At 46.0% G+C, this 21,129-nt stretch overlaps 1 protein-coding gene across 4 annotated transcripts in view; it reads left to right on the top strand.

The window, feature by feature from the left end:
* Nucleotides 1–340: 340 nt before the first annotated feature.
* Nucleotides 341–21,129, top strand: part of ARID5B (AT-rich interaction domain 5B) — a 117,577-nt gene continuing 96,788 nt past the window's right edge. Inside the window, exons 1-3 of one of the 4 annotated variants that reach the window (XM_064662362.1) lie at nucleotides 341–455; nucleotides 636–896; nucleotides 13,205–13,430. In XM_064662362.1, the coding sequence (XP_064518432.1) occupies nucleotides 435–455; nucleotides 636–896; nucleotides 13,205–13,430 (508 nt within the window). In that variant the 5' untranslated portion in view covers nucleotides 341–434. Of the gene's footprint in view, nucleotides 456–549; nucleotides 897–13,204; nucleotides 13,431–21,129 lie in introns of those variants that run through there. The other 3 variants (XM_064662364.1, XM_064662363.1, XM_064662360.1) reach the window with 3 other exon arrangements.

Here is a 21,129-nt window from a genome sequence, read left to right as displayed (position 1 = left end):
AGACATATACGGGCAGGTCCTGTCAGATCCGCAGCGCGCCCGCCCGCCCTTTCGGCCCCCCAAAAATCGCTGGGCTCCCGTAGCGCCCCCGCCGCCGTCCCGCCGCCTCCGCGCCACCCCCCCGGGGCCCGCCGCCGCCCCGCGGCATTTTTGCCGGGCCGTGCCGGGTGTCGGGGGGCCGGCCGGCGTCAGGCGGCGCCGGCGGCGGGACGCGGCGGGGCGTCGGCGGGGCGGTGGGGCGGGGAGCGGGCGGGGGGGGGGGCGTCGCCGCGCGCGGTGGGGCGGGGGGCGGTGGCGGCGGCGGGGCGGCGCGGGGGCGGCGGCGGCGGGGGGCGGCGGGCGGCGGGGCCGGCTTCGCCCTGCCAGGACCTGCCGGGCTCCATTCACGCCAACAAGTTTGGGAGAATGTTGAGTTCAATCGCGCCGGAGCCGCGATGGAGCGCAGCGCACTGCAGGTACCGCGCCGCCCCGCGCCCCCGCCCCGCCCCGCGCCCCCCGCCGCCGCGGAGCCCCCTCCCTCCCTCCCGCGCTCCCCTCCCGCCGCCCTCCTCCTCCTCCTCCTGCCCCTGCGCGGCGCGGCGCGGCGCGGCGCGGAGCCGGCGCTGATGCCGCTGCCGTGTTGTTGTTCCCCGCAGTGGGTCGGCGCCCCGTGCGGCTCGCACGGCCCCTACGTCTTCTACAGGGCGTTCCGCTTCCAGCGCCGCGGCGGCGGCCGGGCGCGGGTCCTCTCCCTCGGCGACTTCTTCTTCGTGCGGTGCCGCGCGGAGGAGCCCGCCTGCATCGCGGAGCTGCAGCTGCTCTGGGAGGAGCGCACCAGCCGGCAACTTCTCTCCAGCGCCAAACTTTATTTTCTCCCCGAGGACACCCCCCAGGGCAGGACCAGTGACCATGGCGAGGTGGTAAACGCGGCGCCGGCCCCCTCCCCTTTCACCCCCCCGCGCCCGTCCCCACCTGCATGTCCGGGCTTGGCTCCCCCCTTCCCTCCCGTTTGCTCCCCCCACCCGCGCCCCCCTCCCCGCCGTGCGTGGCGGGGCAGCGCGGAGGGGCCGCGCCGTCGGGGCGCACCGGTGCGCGCTGCCCGGGAACTTGTGCGGGCGGAGGGAAGGCGGGAGGGGGTCGCGGTGCGGGGCGCCCCCGGCCCGGCGGGCAGTGGAGGGTGTGCGGGGCTCGCCTTGTCCTTCTCCCGCATCGTTAACAAAAAAACAAACAAACAAACAAAAAAAATCCGAAAAGCCCAAAAGACGCGGAAAAGCGGGGAGAAAAACACATCGGGGTGATTTCGATATTGTTCGGGGCTTTTTTTAAGTATTCGATATGTTTAAGAGGGCGGAAATTACGAAATGGAGGCAGAGGGAGATCAAACGCTCTCGAGCTGGCAGGGACGTGTTGAATAAAGTGATAAATGACAGGTACGGGAATAATACATTCAAATAACTTGCAGATATGCCTGGGCGTATTTCGGAGCCGCCGCGCTCCCGGCGCAAACGCGCTGCGCGCCGGCATCTCCGCCCGCGGCCGCGCAGCCCGGGATGGGGCCGCGCAGCCCCGCACCGCCCCGCCCCAGCCCCGAACCCTCCCGTTATCTGCTTCGCTAATTCATTGCTTCGGCGGTCCCCGGTCTGGGGCGGGGGATGGAGAGGGTCCCCGAGAGGGGCTGGAGATCAGGCGGGAGGGGGGTGAGATGTTTTGGGGTAACTTGTGTTGTGGATGCCGGGGGAGTGTGGGTTCGAAGGGGGGCTGTCCGCAGGAGCTGTTTTCAGAGGCACGCGTGGCTGTAGGTGCCGGCGTAGCCCTGTCCCCGCACACATGCGTACGCGGCTGAAACGCGTTTCAGAGCCACCTTCGCTCGCTGCCACCTCTTCACTTTAATTTTCTGTGCGTGCCGCTGAGATAAGGGAGCCTTTTCCTAAGAATCAGGGAGATGACAGTGAGCAATGGATGCTCTGAAATTGCCCGTGGTGACTATTTAAAACTGTGCCTCTGTGTGTCTCGTGTGTGTGTAAAATGAAAGATATTTGGAAGGGGGGGGGTGGGGAAAGGGACACAAATCATTTTAATATGCCTTAATGATCAGCTCATGTTACTGTGGTAGGAACATCAGAGAAAATTAATCCTTCCATTACGAGTAAAACACTGCTCTGGTACGAGAGTTCTCAGCTGCATGTACCCTCCTAATAATACGCACAATTTTATTTATTTTTACATGCAAACACCGCTAGTAATTAGCCGTGTGATTATACTTGTGCATTTCATTGGGGCTTTAACTGATGTCATTCTGCATTATTCAACCATATGAAAACAATTTTCAATTAAGATAATGGCACGCCTTGAAATTATGCAAATGCCGGCCGTATTGTGTAGAATAATTATGACAAATGCAAAGCAGGTAAAAAGTTTCCTAATGCAGTTGTGTTTTACACCCTGGTGATGTCATTTCCCCTCTGGCCTAAGTTAGTCATTCATTAGCAGAGTAGCAGCAGCAGCAGCAACAGCAACAGCTCTGAGTGATACTTCTCTGGCAGGGAGCCTACAGAAACCGGCACTGAGAGCCAGGGCCTAGAGAGGGCAACATAACACTCCCATTAAGAAATGTACTTTGTTTTCACTTACTCCATTAACTTGTTTATAGACATCAGAATGATTTTTTATGATCGATTTTTAATAGTTTGGAACAATCCAAGCTGCGCTTGGGGATGTGCCGGTGGACAGGAGACAAAAGGCTGGGTGCTGGCTGGGGCTGTGCAGGGTCCTGGCTGGGGGGTGACCAGCCTCATCAGGGCGCAGGGTGGCTGTTCCCCCTGACCACCCCAAGGTCCCGATCCCTTAGGTAAATGACACCCACATCTGTCCCCAAAGGGGCGTCAGGGCCACTCTGGGGTCGCAAGGCTTCCTAACTCCAGGCTGAGCTCCTTCTGCGGGAGGAGATGCAGTTGGTGGGTCAGAGGCGGCTTGTAGCCATCAGGGTAGACTTTATTCGTGGTGTGGGACTGCTCATGGGGTAAAACACCTTATCTTGCATTCAAGGAACGAAGTGAGACGGTGCTTATACGTGCATTGCAAATCCGCAGTGTCCGAGGCAAAGGGTGAGAGGGGCGCTCGCTGTCCGTGGATTTGTCGACGAGGGGAATGAGAGGTTGAATCGCGGGCTTGCGATGGAGCCCACAGGAGGTTTAGGCACAGTCACTGGCAGCTACCTGCGCTAGAGGCATGATTAATAGAAGCAGCTGGCTGCCTGCTCTCTGTAATAGCAGCACTGACACTATGACAGTATTCAGCTAGTGGCTGTGAGGAGGAAGGAGAAGCGAGGAGGTATGTAATGCTTCTGTTAGTCAGAAATTTCTGATGGCATATTTTATCTGATTGCCAAATGTTTGAGCTAATCAGCAATAAGCGTAAATATAAGTCTTTTTATAGCTAGCTGAATTCATCATCCAGATTTAAATATAACCCCGACTGCTGCTAAAACCGGATGTTTCCACGCACTGGGGCCCAGACCCAGGGAAGGTTCAAGCCCAGATGTGCCTCTGCTGCGGTACCTCTCCCTACACCTGAGGCTCAGCATCCCCATCACCTCCATGGAGAAACTCCTGTTCACCCCCAGGAGCTGGCCAGAGGTTGCTTCCCAGGGAGTCTCAGTGGATGGTGAGCGTGGGATGGGGCTGGTCACATGCAGCAATAGAAGTGCTCCTGGCCCTGATGCTCATCACATCCCAAAGAGATGCCTGCTCCCAGGCATGGAGAGCCTGGCAGCAGCTCTGGCATCATGCTTTGGCCAGGGGTCTTGCTGCGCAGGAGCAGCGGAGACATCTTTGTAAGAGCAACAGTGCCTTTGGGAACACTGTTAGGTGAGGTAGAAGAGGTTTGTGCTACTTCGGTGAAAACTTTGTTGCTGCTTTTAAGACACAGAGGCCCGAGTGTGCTGCCTCCCACCTTGCCATCCAGCCCAAACACTTCAGCACTCTGGTCAAAGAGGTGAGGAAGAAGTGAGAAAGAAGTGGCTCTCCTCTGTTCCTGGAGAGCCATTGCCAAACTGGAGAAAAGTGTCTTCTTCTGGAGGAAATCACCACCTTGCCCCTATTTTCTCGTCCACTCCTGGTCCGGCACAGTTCCCTGTGTCACCTCCAGCATAGGCTGGGAAAACCTGTGTGATGGAAGGTGACTCGCACAGGGTTCGAAGGAGGATGCTTGGGGTGATGTGAAGATCCTGAGGGAGTTGGCCCTAAGAGCACACTGTTGCACTTGAAACAGTTTTGCAGGGTGAGTGTGGAAAGCAGCCCCCCAGCTCTTTTGGCACCTGACTGGGAGAAGTACATGCCGGCCGAGAAAACCCTTGTCTGGTCCCCTTGCTCAGTGCCCTGGTCCTGTGGCGGTCAGGGAGCACAAGGTGGGCTCAGCCCCCAAGTCCTCCAGCCCACAGGGTCTTGACCAAACCCTCCTCCAGCTCATTTATTCCTCTGTGCTCCAAGGGGTAGTGTGGGGGTGTGGAATGACTGACCTTTGCAGAAGCAGTTCTAGAGCAGAATGCTTGTTAGTGCCATGTGTTTTCATGTTTTTAAAGGTGTTGGCATTAATTAGACTAGGCTTAAAAATATATCTCAAAACTGGTACTCATTAAATCCAGAGATGGTATTTGATGTGATGCATACAATTCCTAAAGAAACCCAAACAACCAACTAATTCACTTTGCATGGTCTGACATTCCCTGCATTGCCCTGCATTGTGGTGAATGGTGCTTCCACTCAGGCTGGACTGTCAGTGGGGATCTGCCTTTGGTTCATTCATCAGCAGTGAAGTTTACTACGAACTCATGTTGATTTCATCTCTTCTCCCGAACTGGGGATCTGATGCAATGCTTTTCGCCTTGCAAATAATCCTTACTCATGCAAGTAATTTACATGAGTAAGCGTTGCTCATACAGAGGAGAGGAGAGAGCTAGTTTCCTGTAATTATTTCCCTAGCAGTATTTTGCATTTTCAGACTAATTGGGGGAAAGGAAAAAAAAGAAGTCACTCCATAAATGTACGTCACTTTATAATTTCAGGAGAGATTCTTCAAGAAAGTTAAGGGAGGCAGTGGGTTTTTTCTTCCTTCATTTCGGGACAGATGTTCACAACATCCCTCGAAAGCCTGATTTGTTTTGGAGGGGTTCTCTGTGTGCAGAGGTCCTGCCCCAGTGCAGAAATGTAGCATAGGCTGACCTGAGCGTGGTGTCTTACACCCGCAGTGCTTTATTGCCACCCCCCCTTCAAAAATGTGCTACTCCCTTTGCGCAGTAATAGATCTATTTTTATTTTTTTTAAAAGATGTAGGAATCTGTACGCTCTTATTTGAAATGAGAACAGTCCTGTTTTAGTCTCCACGGTGTGTACCTTATGCTCGTATCTGTCAACACTGGTAATGGCAACACGTTTCAAACATGCAGATTATGATTATTAAAGGGTGCTTTAAAAATCATGCTAATAGCATCAATCTCCAATGTACACTTGCTCAAATTAATTCAGCTTTGTAAATCAGGCGCACTGTAATAGCAGTGTTAGAGGAATGGCATTTGTCATAAAATATCGTGGTTTTGGTAATTGCATATCCACTCTGTATATTTTTATCTCTCTTGCCACCAGTAGCATATGCTGGCAAAGGAAGGAGAGGGCAATGATATTACTCAGAGAAGCCACATGTTGCTAGCCATTAGCCAGCAATCTGGCATATCTGGTCATTTAAGGCAGATTTCCTTTTTTAAAAAAAAATTTTTTTTTCCTATTCCCTCCCCTTCCCAGTGCATTCAGACTGTAAAATACACCCACTGCTCTCCAGAGTTGCTTTTCCCAGTCTGATCAGTGGCACTAAACATTAAACTCTTGTCTTTGGAGAATAATGGGCCTCACATGGTACACCCTCAAGCATGTTGAGATACTGTGCAGGCTGGAAAATAAAAATGTTCTAATTGTGTCTTTTAAATAAGCATAGGAGTGAATTAATTAGACTATATTTTGTCTTTAGTTGCTTAGTTACACAATAGTATTCCGAAGCACAAGTAAGATAAATTGGCTCTTTTTGTGCTGCTTGTCCCTTAATCATAATTACTGTATTGCTCAGGAGAGTAACGCATACATAGATTTTGCATTTTTAATAATATTCAAACAATATGCGAATGATATAGAAAGTATGTTCTGATTCAAGCTCTCGCATGCTTTTATTCGGGAAGAAGTTCTACTGCTATGGGAGCAATATTTGCATTAGTTGCTCAGAGATGTAGTTCTGGGAAATACATAATTGAAATATTCTTGCAATGCTTGTTCTGGCCCTTTCATTCGCATTCAAAATAACAATGCCTTAAGTCTCTGAACAGTCATCCACTCTTGATTTAAGAGCGTTTTTCTTTGTGTGTGTGTGCATATGCAGTGTGGGTTCACACCCAGCGTTAACCCTGCAGAGCCAAGGCGCTCGTGTGATTCATGGTGTCATATCAAGTTGAGCTTTTTATTTGTAGCTAAAATGCAGTCAGAAGGTCAGATGAACATCGGCATTTTATGGCATTAATCCAATGACCTTAATGCTTGGCAGGCGTCCATGTTTCTGTGCGAAGGTGCCAGGGTTATAGATAATAAAAGAGTTTGTTTTCATTTTCTGGGTATTTTAATCTTTCTTTGCAGAGCGTAGCCTCGGGTTTGGGGGGCTTGGGGCTACTCCCGGGGGCCAAAACTTTAATGTCTTGCTGGGTTGTTGAACGTTTGCTGCTAATGATGGGCAGATTGATACAGATACTGAACAATGGAAGGTTCTGGCAAGAAACCCCCTAGACATGCTCAGTGGATGTATGTGAAAATTGGCTCCATTGTTCTGCTGTATGAAAAGCAAGTAAATTATTTACAGATATTTGCTAATTAAAGCACATATTGTTTTACCAGCACAATAGAACACAATATAACAAAAGACAAAAGAATAAGCTTGCATAATTTAAACCTGCTAATGCCATGTACTCCTTGTTAAGAAAAATATAATTATGTAATCTACGAGGAAAGCTTTTCGTACTGTAACTGTAGTAGGCAAAATTAGGAATGAATTGCTTGTCAACTTGCCTAAACTAAAACAGCTCCTCAAGATCTGTGAGCTATCTGATGGGGAAACATTTTGACTGAAGCCTATTTTCTCTTTGGTCAGGACTTCTATCTGCAATGACAGATATAAATTCAATTTGAACCTCTGCTTGGGAGTGGGAGGAGGGAGAAAAAAACCCACCCCAGACAAAAAGGAGGAGGCTCACAGTAGAAATGTCATGTCTGGCTGCTCACAGCCATCCCTCTGTGCACTCCATCTCCACCCCACTTCTGGCCCAGATGTACCAGTGTCCCACAGAGCATCCTATAAAGACATGGTGCTGCTCTGCCCGAGGTCATTTGGCATGTCTCGCTTTGGAATTACGGAATCACATGGAAAAAGCTGCTTGCTAGTACAAGAGAAAGTGAAAACCATAGGATTTCACATGCTTCACTGATGTCCTTTATCTTGGTCTCTTCTCTTGGTTTTGGACCCTGGCAGAAGGGATGAACACATCAGTGTGAGTTTCAGACAGCTCTGTGCAGCTGTGCTTAGGCTGGGGAAATACCTGTCACCTGAATTTAACAAGATTATTATAGCCCTTTAAAGTAATTAGCAGAGGATTAACAGATGAAAGGTTCTGCCTTGGCCTCTTTAAAATTCTCCTGAGTGCCAGGTAAATTCCTGATCTGTGCCTGCTTCCGTTCTCAAAGCTTTCCCCATAGGTGGAGAGTGGTGGTCTCTGTAGGTCTCTGCACACAGCCACCCCAGCAGTCAGGTGCGCTCCACAGATCCTTTGGGATCCTTGCTTCCAGCAAAACCTTTCTTGGGGTGCTGCAGATGTGGGGACTGGGGCACAGCTCTGCCAGACAGGAACCTGGTTCAGTGATCCTGTTCTGCAGGTGGGATCACTGAACCACAGGGAAGCCTCATAAGAGTCTCCAGTGCTTGGCACAGGCAGGGGCAGCTTGCTTTCCCCCCAACCCTGCTTTGAGTGCCTCATTTGGTTGCCATCTCCTCGTGCATCCCCTAGCCCAGGGCAGACAGAGGTGTCCCAAAGGATCTGTGAAGTGCACCTGACTGCTGGGATCTGGGCTTGCCATGTAATAGGGGACTGTATGGCAGTGTTCCTTGCAGGGAGGCTGAACAGGGAACGTCCCAGAGCCAGACCTTTTTTACAACACAGCCACAGTTTTTCTGCTAGTTTGTGATCCTGCAGTCTTAAAGCCCCCTGCTGTGTATTCCCAATACACAGCAGGCAGCAGGGAGACAGGACCTTCTTATGCTAGAGAAAGTCTCTGAGAGCAAAGCAGTCCTGTACAAATGCCCTTTTAGGGCTGGCTATGGTCCCTGACGGAAGTGCTGCTTGTAGGGGATGACTGGAGACTTAAGTTCAGGTTCCTGAGTGGCTTCTAGTGAGTGGGCTAGGGCTGAATTGACATGACCTGGTTTCTCCTGCTGTCCCAGAGCCCTGGTAGCATCTGTATGGCAGAGAAGAGCTCTGGACTAAAGGCTTTGCAGTCAGGGCTTTCTGGTTTTACTGTGCTGTCAAGTAAGGGTTGTGGTACTTCCCTCAAACCCCCAGGTAAATGCATTGCTGTGGGAGAGGTGCTTACTGGCAACAAGCCCCCTCCTTCCCTTCTCCATGCCTGCAACATGACCTTCCACTCCTCAAAGGGATCTAGAGCAGGAAACCAGATTCCTGAGGTGAGAACTGCGTTGTTACACAAAGTATGGGTAGGTCCGTTTCACCTACATGGCAAAAAACTAAAAAATCCATGGGATGTAAAAAGACCCCCTAGAATAAGACAGGCCTTTATGGCCAAATGAAATATGCAGTTCTATTATCCCTGGTGAATACAGTCCGTAAGAGTCACACTGTATTTTTTACTCCCATGGATGAATGTGTTTTCATCAGGAATGTACTGGGTTGTAAAATATGCATCCCCAGCTATCTACTGTGCTAAAGATTTCACGAAAAAGGCTTGAAGATGTTTTCTAATGCAAATCATACTGATCAGATAAATGACACGCAGGGTCTCCTGTAATTATCAGCAAGAGTTTTTACAGTACGTCTCCTGTTTTTCTCTAGGCCACGTATTTGATGTTAGGAGACAGCCAAGCAGGTGTTCGACTCACTCGTGCCCTCCAGAATTCCTTAAATGACCTCTGGAAGCACTGGAGTGAAAACAGTCTCAGCATGTCAAAATTTTGAGATATCTCAGTTGCTGTAATTCTTTTAAGGCTGCCTGGACGTCTCTAAAATATAAATCTTTCCTAGTTATTGGCAATGAGTGAGGAGTTGTGACGTACCGTATGCGAGTGTGCAGTCAAGATGTACGACCTCCCTGTGCTGCCCTGTGACTCCCGGCCTCGTAAGAGTTAATATTTCTTCTAAAAAATAATTATCTGTTTTAAACTATTATAACTACCTGACCTCTTTCCCTGAATGTAAGTATTTCAACCATCTGCTGAGTCAGGCAATATAGCATTCTGTGCTTTTGGGAGGCTGTGATGGTTGCTTAGACAACAGTGACATAATATTTAAGCATAATGGCTCTCGAGAAGATGCTGTCCCCTTCTCCCTGGATGACTTCTCTGGAAATGCAAATCCAATATGCTCTTAAAAAAAAACAAGAGAGGGATGAAAAGGGTTTGTGTCACCATCTTTCTTAACCATCTCCCCACATCCCACTTGAGAGGTGAAAGTATTGTACTTCTCTTAGAATCTTGTAAGATGTGCTAAAATTACAGGCTGAGTAGATACCCGTTTTAGAGAAGCAGAAAAAAAATGCCTCTTTCAGTAGTCAGTGCTTATTTCAAGACTTATACAACATTGTGGCTGGGAACGTTGGTCCATTGGACCACTGACCGTTGATTGGTCAGTGTCCATTAAGGTCCATCCGAGATAGATCTGATTCCTGAACTGGGCTGAAATCTGTGCCAGTTGTTTTCTCATCCTGCTGTAGCAGGAAAAAACGGTAATTAAAGACTTAACCGTGCAATGGAGATCTTATAAACATATCACCTCAGAGCATAGCTAATACATGATGAGTTGATTTTTGTATAGATATATATATATGCTCTGTAAGCCATGTGGGTGGTTTTTCATGTTTACACAGAGATATAATTATGAATGACATGAAGGTTATGCAGCAGATTTCTTTAATCTTCTAAAGGTTTGTTAGTCATGTGTCACCGTGTACCTGGTTTTTATTTATTCAACATCTGTATTCTCTGGAAGGGCTGTGGCAGTAGGTGCACAGTGGTTGATACAGAATGGCTGCGGGGGCTCCTCTGGCTGGCAGAGCCCTGCAAGGTCCCAGAGCAGCTTTTGTTGTGACACAGGGATTAACCAAAAAGGAGAGGAACCCTTTTGTCACCTGCTGCTCAAAAAGTACGTAATGAAAATAAAAACCACAGTAGTTCAGGTCTGAGTGCTTGGAAAGGTTGTTTAGGAATGTGCGAAAGCTTGGCAAGGGACATTGAAATTCCAGAGCTGGTGAAGTAGCTGGGTGACCTCTTGTTTGGGTGGCAGAGGGACAGGTGACCTCTTGTGTTAGCAGACTGCCAAGATACGGGGAAGACAACCCCTCTGGAGCTACCTGGGGCTTGGGCTCCTCAGAAAGCAGGAGCTGTGGCCACCTACCATGCCTTGCTGGGTGGCAGTGTTTGTATGATGAGGTGTCAGGGTGGGAATGTCTCTGGAGATGCGGCTCCTCACTGGTGAGATCCGTATTGGCAGCGGCGCTCGGAGGAGGACTGCGGTCTGACTCGTGACCTCTGTGGTGTTTGAGGAGTTGGGAAGGACAACTCTTGTTCTCTCTGAATTGGGCCAAAAATGAGCAGAGAGAGAGAGAGAGCAGGTGTGTTCAGTCCCGCTATAGGACGGACGGGGAGACCCAAGGCAGGCCCTGAAATGCACTGGGTAATTTTTCCATTTCCCGGGTAAAAGTGAACTTGGCTGTGTTTCCCTGGTGCAGCCGGGGTGATCCCTGGTGGTACAAGGGGTGAACAGGGATTTGGGGACCAGCTGGTTCCCCCTCCATGGCAGCCCGGGCAGAGCCAGTGAGTGCACCAACATCGCTTCACCCTTGTTACAGTAGGGTGTTGTTTTGGTTTTTTTTTAACTCCTTTTTTTTCTTCCTGTGTACACATCATGTGCATGTGTGCGAAGGTTGTATTCTCGAAAACAAGTTTATTCATTGATGATGTAACAGTGATTGTACTTTTCTTTTGGTTAATAAATTGTCTGCTCAGCTTACTTTGTATGCCAGCCAAAATTAGTCATACCAGTTCTTGGAAAGGATATGAAGAAACTAGTAATTGAAATCATAATCATTTGATCATGAGAGCTATTTGGAAAATAATATTTTAACCAAAAACATGTCTGATCTCCAAGTCAGGATTTTTTTTTAAACTACTGCTAAATAGATTTCTCTAGTGTGGAGTATTAGAAATTGTATAGTAGCTGGTGATGGTATTCAACACCCTAAAAGAGGACTTCATCCAGAAATTGCCGAGACTGTCTGCAGGCAGTCTGATATTTATATATATATGTATTATTTTTTTCCATCCTGACAGTTAATAATCACCATGTAATAGCTATAAAATGCATAGCAACTACAGCTTTTTTATTTCAAGTGGATGGTGTAATGAAATTGGGTGAAACCATCCATTGAAATTGTGCTTTGTAGTACCCAGTGCTTGTTTACAAAGTATTGACGTTTGTCATAAACAGAGATTTAAAGCATCACTGTTATTGTTTGTTGTTTGGTGGAAGCTCTTATGCTGTGCAGCGATAAAGGAAAAGATTTTATTACAAGCTTGCTTAGCATAGAAGCATGCTGTTCATTTCTGACCAAATATTTGTTATTGCACTAAATGTAATGAAGGTGCCTGCTTATAAAACAGTTTTGTATTATATAAGGGAGAGTGGAATATCAGATCTGTTTTTTTTACTAGAGATATTTCAGTATTGTGTGCAACTTGTCACAATAAAGCTTTTTTTTTTTTTCTTTTCCATTGAGCAGTATTTTATTTCCTGAGGAATGTGTTCAGTGGACAAAAAAAACACACAGAGAGAATCAATCATGCTTTTCTCTTTGTTTAATAACGCAAAGAATTTCTCTCCCCTTTTCAAATACTTTTGTTTATTTGAGAGAAGAATTGGATTCTGGTTTATTTATTTCAAGAACCTGTAACCTTATTCAGTGCTAGAAATGCGTGGTGTGCAAGGTGTAGTGTGCAGCCAGCTCCTGTTACAACATAAATTATTTCTACTGTTTTAACCAAAAAATCTGGAGTGTATCTTGCTGGATATGTATGCTTGTTTGTTTATTTTTTGAGGCTTTCTTGATCCCTTGCTCACTGGAGTCAGCTGTAAAACATTCTGCTTATTCATCATGACTGAGAGGAGTTGATTGTTTCCTGGAAGGTTAAAATCCAGCAATTAGGGCTGTTTTATTTGAGTATATGTTCTGGAGGCTAAACTAAGTTTAAGTGCTTTTCTTAGACTGTATGTTTTAGACGGGAAAAAAATTACAGTTCTGATCTTGAAAAAGGTTTTAAGAAACATGAGAATGTGCAAGTTTCTTTTGGTGGGAAGCACATAACATTTATGTAGTATTTCTTTTGGGATTACATCACAGTTTTATTTAATTTTAAGGACAAAAGTTAAATTCAATATTTGTATTTAAGCCAAGGGAAAATGTACCATAAACACAGGAATTTTCTGGTGAGTCAGAGTTCCAAGAATCTGAGATTTACTTAGTCCATTTATTTCAGGACTAGCTATAACCATTAGTCATCCAGCCATGAATTTTTACATTTGCAGCTAATTGCACCTAAAAAACAAACTTTCCCTCAGGGCTTTGGGTTATACAGGATGTGATTTGGCAACCTGCATTCCAAATGCCTTTTAGGATCATTGCCCTGGTCCTAGAAATTGTCTTTAGATCACGTATATTTGCTTCCAGTAAACAACTAATATTTCCACTTTAGATGGCAAGAGAAATAAATTAAGTACTAGCTATTCTGTAACACAGAAAAATTAGTCAGCAGCAAGATATGCTTTTCCAGGAGTCAGTGCGGGGCGGTGTTACGGGTTTGTCAGTCCTCGTGGAGCCCAGAGTGACATGTTGTGTTCTCATTTCACTGCCTCTTGCAGGATGAAGTTATTGCTGTTTCAGAAAAAGTTACTGTGAAACTTGAGGATTTGGCAAAATGGGCACAGTCCGATTTCTCCAAGTGGAAGTGTGGTTTCCGGGCTGAGCCGGTCCAGCCGATGGATGTGGGGAAGAATGGGCAGAAAGAGGCCTTGACAAGATACAGACAATCCACACTCAACAGCGGCTTGAACTTCAAAGACATCCTGAAGGAGAAGGCTGACCTCGGTGAGTATCCCTTACTTTCTCCTGTGGGGAGGGGCCTGTGGGTGAGAGTCTTTCGAAGACGGATGAGCTGATCCTACCACGCCATCCCCGATTCCCAAGGTACGTCAGAGCCTGGGGCGGAGGTGTGGCGATGGGATACCTGTGTGGGATGGGTGGTGGTGGTGAGCTCATCGCAGACTCCTTCGAGACTGGCGTGGGGTAACTCTGTGATACCTGTCTGCTCCCTAGACATGTCCCCAAGCACTGTGGCTCAGACCCTGAAGATGTGCACGCAAATAATTGTCACGGGCTCTCCCCGAGGCTCTGAAGGCTGGGGATCAGATCAGAGCCATGCACTGTGGAGAGAGGAGGCTGGTACGTCTTCTCAAGGCCTCCTACAACAGGCAGGGGCGAGCAAAGGCCTTTTACTTTTCCTGTCCCATCTTCTGGAAGCTCAGAGATGCTCCTGGTGCTTACCCTGCTCCTGTACAGTTGGCTCTGTGTCTTGTTCAGTAGGGAGGTGGCCCTTCTATGGCGTTTCCTTGTCAGCTTTATCTTACTACACAACATAGGGCTCTGCAAGCACCCCACTGTTGTCTCCTGTACTTTCTTTCCCTGTCTGTTTTTTTAGGAAGGGAAACAGTAGCTCTGCTACTTTGGATGGTTGCAGACAGGCTTGCAGCTCTGGGGCTCCTTTGATGCATAGACACTCATATCTCTAAAATCTGTGGTGGGATCCAAGGTCCAAGGGAGATGGATCGATCCCCTGTTGGTAAAAATGCCTGTTTGTGGTATTAGGCCCCTGGATGCATAACAGCTGCCAGAGATGGCACTTCGAAGTGCGTACCAGGGACATTTCTTTCTTGTGCCAAGCTTTTAACAAATGTTCCATGTTTGAAACAAGTTTAGGCTGTAATGTGTGGAAAGGTAAGAAATTAAAAGCTAAGGCTGATGCATTTGAGGAAATGCTTTTGTACCTTCATGAACAGGAGGTGCAGAGCCAAGTTCAGTTTTGTAGTGTCATGACTGTGTTGGCATTGAGACCAAGTTACATGAAGCTGAAGATCTGTCTTGGAGGATTTATCTTCTGCATCTCATTTTTCTGATCTTATCAAATGGTGAAGTGATTTTGTCAATGTCACATTTCACCATTAGATATGTAGGTTGGGAGATTAAAGTACAATTGAAAGTTGATCTTATTTTTCATTACATGTCCAGGAATCAAAAAATAATCCATGCAATTATTTATCTTTTCCTTTGCTTTTCTGTGTGGTTTCTTCTGGTTCATAATTATGTGCAGTAATTTTCTCTTGCTATTGCCCTGGTATGTTCTTTACACACTACATTTATTTGCATTTGTTTGTTGTGTCAGAAGAATCTTAATGTTTTTCAGACAGAACTTTTGTGTGCTAATGTTTTCTTGTTTTTGTTTTCAACAAACAAAAAAACCCTTGTGGTAAGTTACGAAATTGCTATTATCTACTCTAGGAGCCAAAGAAAATTATCTTTAAGCCTAAAGCTTATAGTTGCATGTTAAGCCTTTCAAAGTATGGGTTATACTGAAAACGTTTATGGAATGTGAACTGTACGGTATAATTTTGATAACCCCACATTCTGATGTTGCTCATTTTCAGTTGGTGGCTCTGGCTTTATTGTTGGGTTGTGCTTTTTCAGTAGAAAACAGAATTTTGGCTAATGTTTGATTATGATTGTCTTTATCTTTATAATGACCGGTTGACGAGAAGTGAAACCAAAGGTTCAAGGAGACATAAAGCTGACCAGATATGTTGATATAGACAATTGATCTAGCCTTTTAAAGGCAGTAAAAGAAATTTCTTAAACTTAGTAGTGAGATGATTTTTTAACTATTTGAAAGACCCGAGAATTTAAGCGTATTTTGCTTCCTGGATCTGACAAGAATTCAAAAGAATGGTGATCTTCAAAGCTTGTGAAACAGCTTGGTTTGGTTGTGTCCTGTAGGCAACCCATGAGCTCTGGTGTTTGTCTCAACTGTGAGACGGAGGTTTAACACCCACCAGATGAAGATTTACTTCTCTCATTCTGAGTGGTTGGTCAAGGTTGACATTGTGCTTTGGGAATCGTCATCTCCCAAGCTGTAGGCACGGGCAGCAGCACAATGTGCAGTGTCCAAGGCACAGGGATTTGGGCTGCTGGTGTTGTCTCTTCCCTGCTGTCAGAAAGGCAGGTTTACTGCGCGTTACGACATGTGCCCTCAGACCTTTTCCAGTACTCAGCATCTTGCCAGTGGAGCAGCACTCAGCTGCAGTGTGATCAAAAGATTTATTAGCAATAACTTTTGCAGCAGGTCTCCAGCACAATCGGATGGGGTAGTTTTTCTCATACTGTGAGGGAGCACAGTGCACTGTCGTGCAAAGGTCCCTCTGGTGATGCTCATGTTTAACCCTGGCTGTAGATGAGGAAGTTGCTGAACCAGGTGTTGAAAAGGCCTAGAAAAACAACGTGATCTCCTGGACCCATTTTTTCCTATGAAATGACATGTTTCCATTACAGAAAAATCCCATAGAAGTGAGTAGATTCTGCAGTTTTTCCTACTAGGTGTTTTTGAATCGAGCTCTAGAAGGTAGTAGGAAATTATATCCCTACCGAAGAGCTCAAAAAAACTTTACAGAAGAAACAAAATTATTTTTCACACACTGTCCAGGAGTGGGGACTAGTGAAATAACTCGGATGAAATGAAAACATGGCCGATGCAGAAACAGAAAAGTGTCACTGTGCAAACATACTTAATTAAACACGCTGCTGGGAGCAGGGCAGCTCCAAACAATAACCAGGCAAAGTGAGGCCTCGTGAGCAGTGTATGCTCTGTGCCATGCACTCTGTGGCACTTGCTGAGCCAAAACTAAGGCAGCCCTTGGTTAATCCACAACCTGGAGAAACCATGCACCTATAATTGAAAGTTGACCCTAATTCAAATGAGGTAGTTCTGTCTCCTTTTTTGTTCTCTCTTTTTTCTCTTTTTCTTTTCTCTTTTGTTTCTCTTTCTCACTCTTTTCTCTTTTTTTCCCTTCTTTCTTCTTTTCTCTCCTTCTTTTCTCTTTGCCTCTCTTTTCTTCAGAAACTGTGGAGTTTTTTTCTGTAAAATGCCATTGTTTTTATCCCTAGTGAATTATGCAGAACTTTTCCTTAGGACTGTATTAAATAAAAGATCTTGCAATGGCATTTTTTTGTATGAGCTTCAAGATTTCAACCTGAAAAATGATTTTTAAGAATTATTTCTTTCTGCCTGTTGAGATATTTATGTTATACATTCTATCCCTTTCTACAAATATGTCAATATTGAATGCTAGCAGTTTATGTCTTAAGACTATTTATAGCTTTCTGAATATTTCTTTCAAATGTTGAGAAAAATAAAGAGTAACAACAATGCAGCATATAAAAATAGAGTTGCTCAGGAATGTATTATTCATAATGAACATGAGAACCTGTTTTTCCAGAAGAATTGGTCTGATAAAATCATTCAGTACTAAGGCCGCTAGTTATTTATTTTTGTCTTTAGAATTATTTAGGGGATTTTTCTTTGTAATAAATGGACTTGTATATCCATATTTGGTAAACCAGTGGGAAAGCACCAAATGAGGAATTATTTCATTTTACAAAATTTCTAGCAACTAAGCAATGTAAACACTATCGGTTAAATATGGCAAAGTTGCATATTTGTATTCCTTGGGCTATAGTTCAAAAAAAAAAATTCAAATTATTTTATATATAACACTGCTTCTTACAGACTTCCTTTAAGTGAAGTATGAAAGCTGCAGTGTAAGCTTTATTGGCCTATAAATATGTCATTATAGTTGGACTACATTTATATGCTTTGGATTGTTGTTTAAGCCAAGAAAATATGTCTCTACAGGTTGACTTTTTATTGAAACCCTTTGAGGCATACAACAGAATGTATTTTAGGCCAAGGTTATTAAAACAGCATTTTCATTTTTGCAGCAGACTCATTGTCAATTATGCTGCCACAAACTGTCTGTGGATAGGCAGTTATGAATGGTTTCATCTCTAAATGTGTCTTTAGAAAAAGAAATAAAAGATAGAAGAGTCAGAGCTGAAATTGAGAGAAGAGACTGAGAGAAAAATGACTGAATTTAGTGCTCACCAGCTCTGGTGGTTTGGGTTAGGCTGGGCTGCGGTGCTGCCTGGGCGTAGCCAAGGAACAAGTGGCCCCTGTGCCTGAGGTGGGAGCTGCTGCCCTGGCTAGGAGTCTGCATCCCTCTGGCTCTGTCCTGACAGGAGTCTAGATTTGGTTCCCAAGCTGCCATTGACACTTTTCACCCATCTTTTATGGCTGTCATGCCAAAATGGACAGTTTGAGGTTGCTCTGCATCAGGCACTCCTGTTCCTGCACTGGCAGCGTTAGCAATGGGGATAAGCAAGTTCTGGTGCTTACTGAAGGGGGTTTGCTGCAGTTATTTCTTGTTTGTTTGTGTCCACTGGGGGGAAAACATCAATAAAATTTAGCAGCCAGTCCTGTCCTGTCTTTCATTTCCCACAGTCGTGTGTTTGAGGGTATAGAATCTGGATCTTTGTTCCCTGTGAAATCCATGGAAATCAACTACTGCTTCTAGCTGAGATGTATATTCTAGCAGTCACCTTTTTCTAGTCCCTAGGTGGTGGCTTTCCAGCAGTTGTTTCCTGCTACTCTTGAAGTAGCTCTTTTGAACTCTCCAGCAGAGCTTGCTGGGCAGGGCTGGATGCTCCAGGACTGGGTCACCCTCCCATTTCCTTCTCCATACCAGTCTTACAATTTGCATATCATCACTTGGAAGATCACAGCTCCTCGTCGGATCTTGTGTTGCTGTAGAAATGGTCTGATCCACGGCAGATTGCAGTGAGTTTGGAAGGACAAGCAGAGCGGGGATGAGCTGTCCTGCAGGAAGGTGCCAACCCCACGGCTGCCAGCGGGCACTGGGCTGCTGGATAGCCCTTCTGACTTCACTTGCCAGTGGTCTTGAAGCAGGCATGGCTTCTCCAGATGAAGGTTCCCCAGTCATAATGTAGTTAAACTGTGATATTATCGAAACTGATAATCTGCAGCTGTAGTGTGCTCAGACACTTGCGGTGACTTCTGGTCTGACGCCGACTCTCCTTTCGCATTGTTTGTCGCGTGCTGCTCAGTTCAGGCTCGCCTGGCTTAACTTGATGCAATAATTTTCTGACCAACTGATTGTTAGCTATTCAGAGTACAGCCACTGTGGATACTTTGTGCCTAAGTCATGCCTCTACCTCTTCCCCTCCCCTTCTCCCCTATCTGCACTCTTTGCCTCTTCCTTGTGCCTTCCTGTCCCCACTGCCCTAGCTGAATGCCATTTTGATCTTGATAAAGCTTCTTTAAGTGTCCCATTATCCCATTTTCCCTTCTCTACCCTTGTTCACCATATGTTGTTTTTTGTCTTGTGGGTCAGAGTGACCTCTCTAACTCATTTTAACCAGCCCAATTGATACAGTTCTTTTGCCATAGATGAGGCTATTACATGACTTGTCTGTTGTGCTCCATGGAGCCTGAATGGAGAAGGACGGCTCCCTTGGGAAAAAAAGACTGTGGCCTGGCTCTTTCTTCTGTGTTTGTGCAGCTTCTGGCACATGCCAGCACTGTTGCAGCAGGACGAGAGCACCAGCAGGCTGTGGAGCAGGGAGGTCTGTTGGGATGGCTGTTCAGAGAGGCCGTGGAGCAGGAAGGCTTCATTTGGTTCAATATCTTCTTTTGATTTAATTACTGCTTACCTTTGGTGTTAACATGTTTGGGATCAGAGATAACCTGAGGTGCTGAGCAGACAGACAATTTTGTCTGGCCTTGCCTAAAGAGGGCAAGATAAATATTTGTTTTAATATCTGTCAGCCAGTTGGTTTAACAAATACTTGTTGGCTTGTTGGCTTCAGTTACTGTCTGCCTTTTAAATGATGAAAGGGGATGCTGTTGTTAAGTCCAGTGTACCCCCAATAATTTGGTCCTAGAGGTGAGCCTTTCTCCAGTAGCATTTTGGGGTTCCCCCTCCTCACTTACCCTTCTCTTCTGAGCCACTGCTGCTCTCCTTTGCACCTTCCTCCACCTACTTGGGAGGAGGTTGGTGGGGTCCTTCCAAGGTTGTCTGTAGACACCTGGTCCTTCCTGAGGCCACATGTTTGCTTGAGCAATGCTGAGATGATTTAAGTGCTGTTAATTTCTTCCTTTCCCTGGGGAGAGCCTACTTCATTACAAAGGAAGCATATGGGGGTGACAAAACATTTTAATATGCAGCACTGGCTATGGAAGCCTTTCATTCACCACTGGATTGTGTTGAACCTCATCTATTTGTGGCTCTTGAAAGGAGTTTTAACACCACACATCTCAAACTTCAAGCGTGCCTTATCAAAGAGATAAAATTTGGATTTCTTATCAAGCTTTGACCTGCCTTTGAGCCTTTGTAAAAGAGGATGGAAGTATCACCCCTGGAAATCGAGGATGTGGGTATTTTGTTCTTTGAAATATAGAAGGTATACCAAGAAATGTAAACAAAATCCTAGGTAACTTTTCTCTAGGTAACCCCTACATCACAGTGCCTGTTCCCCACCCCCATGGTTCCTGCAGCAGGAACAAGCTTACATGATTATCAGAATTGTGCTGATAGTAGTTGTCACTGTGTCAGCGTTTTCAATTATGTATTGGTATGACAGGGCACTTTGTCGTCGGTGTAGAGCACAGCCATTTGCAATTGCAGTTCTGGTCTATTCAGAAACATCGGAGAAGGAATCACTACTGCACAACTAGAGGAGGAAGAGTTAAATTTTATTGCCGGTGAAGCTGAAGGGAACTGCCCCATGTTCTCTTAAAGCCGAAGTTGCAGCAGTCTGCACCATCAATAAGAGTTTTGTTGCAGCCTCTGGCTGGAACAGGGTAGCCTACATAATTACAAAATAAGTAGATAAAAAATAAGGAGCATTCACAGACAGCGTCAAAGCAGCCAGTGTGGGACAGTGTCCCTTTAAAAATGTTTGACAGCTTTTTTTATTTTTGTCTGTTTTTAGCACCGAGATTGACCTTGCCAGGCTGTGTAATAACCCACATGTGTCTGCTCTCCAGGATTTTTTCCCTTCTAGTCACTGTTGGATCTTGCATTTAATTCTTACTGACCATGAGTTTTTGTTCCAGTAACTGGAAACGTGTGCCTTCTGCTGCAGCGCTGCTGTGCTCTGAGCCTGACTTTATCTCAAGGGCTGCCTTTTTTTTTTTTCCCCTTTTTTTAATTTTTGGGTTTAGAGGGTGCTGTTTTCCTCCCCAGCCTTCCCTCTAGTTTCCATCCCTGCCCATATTGTTTCTGGGTCCCAGGGGGATCCAGTTTGGGACTTCTATTGTTTTGTGTCCCTGCGCTTCCCTTGCCCAGTGCCATGGAGGGAGGTGATCAGTGGTCTCCCCTGTGTGACGTGGTTGCTGGTTAGAGCTGTTGATCCCTCTTAGATTATCAATGCCTTTTTCCTGCATTGTATCCTTTCCACACAAGCAGCCAGAAATTGTCTGAATACCGAGATCTGTAAACCAAGCACCTATATAATGTTGTGGTATAGTTGGGTGGGCCCCAAGGACATCCTCTTTTTCCTGCTTGGCTGTTTTCCTGTGCTGTAATTCTGCTGGAGCCCAGGACTTGGAGTCCTGCAGTCATCTTTGACTCCAAATGCTCTGTTAATCAAGTCAAAGCTGTCT

This window comes from Pseudopipra pipra, chromosome 8 (genome assembly GCF_036250125.1).
Source record: "Pseudopipra pipra isolate bDixPip1 chromosome 8, bDixPip1.hap1, whole genome shotgun sequence".
NCBI lineage: Eukaryota > Metazoa > Chordata > Aves > Passeriformes > Pipridae > Pseudopipra > Pseudopipra pipra.
This window is presented reverse-complemented; position numbering and strand designations above follow the sequence as displayed.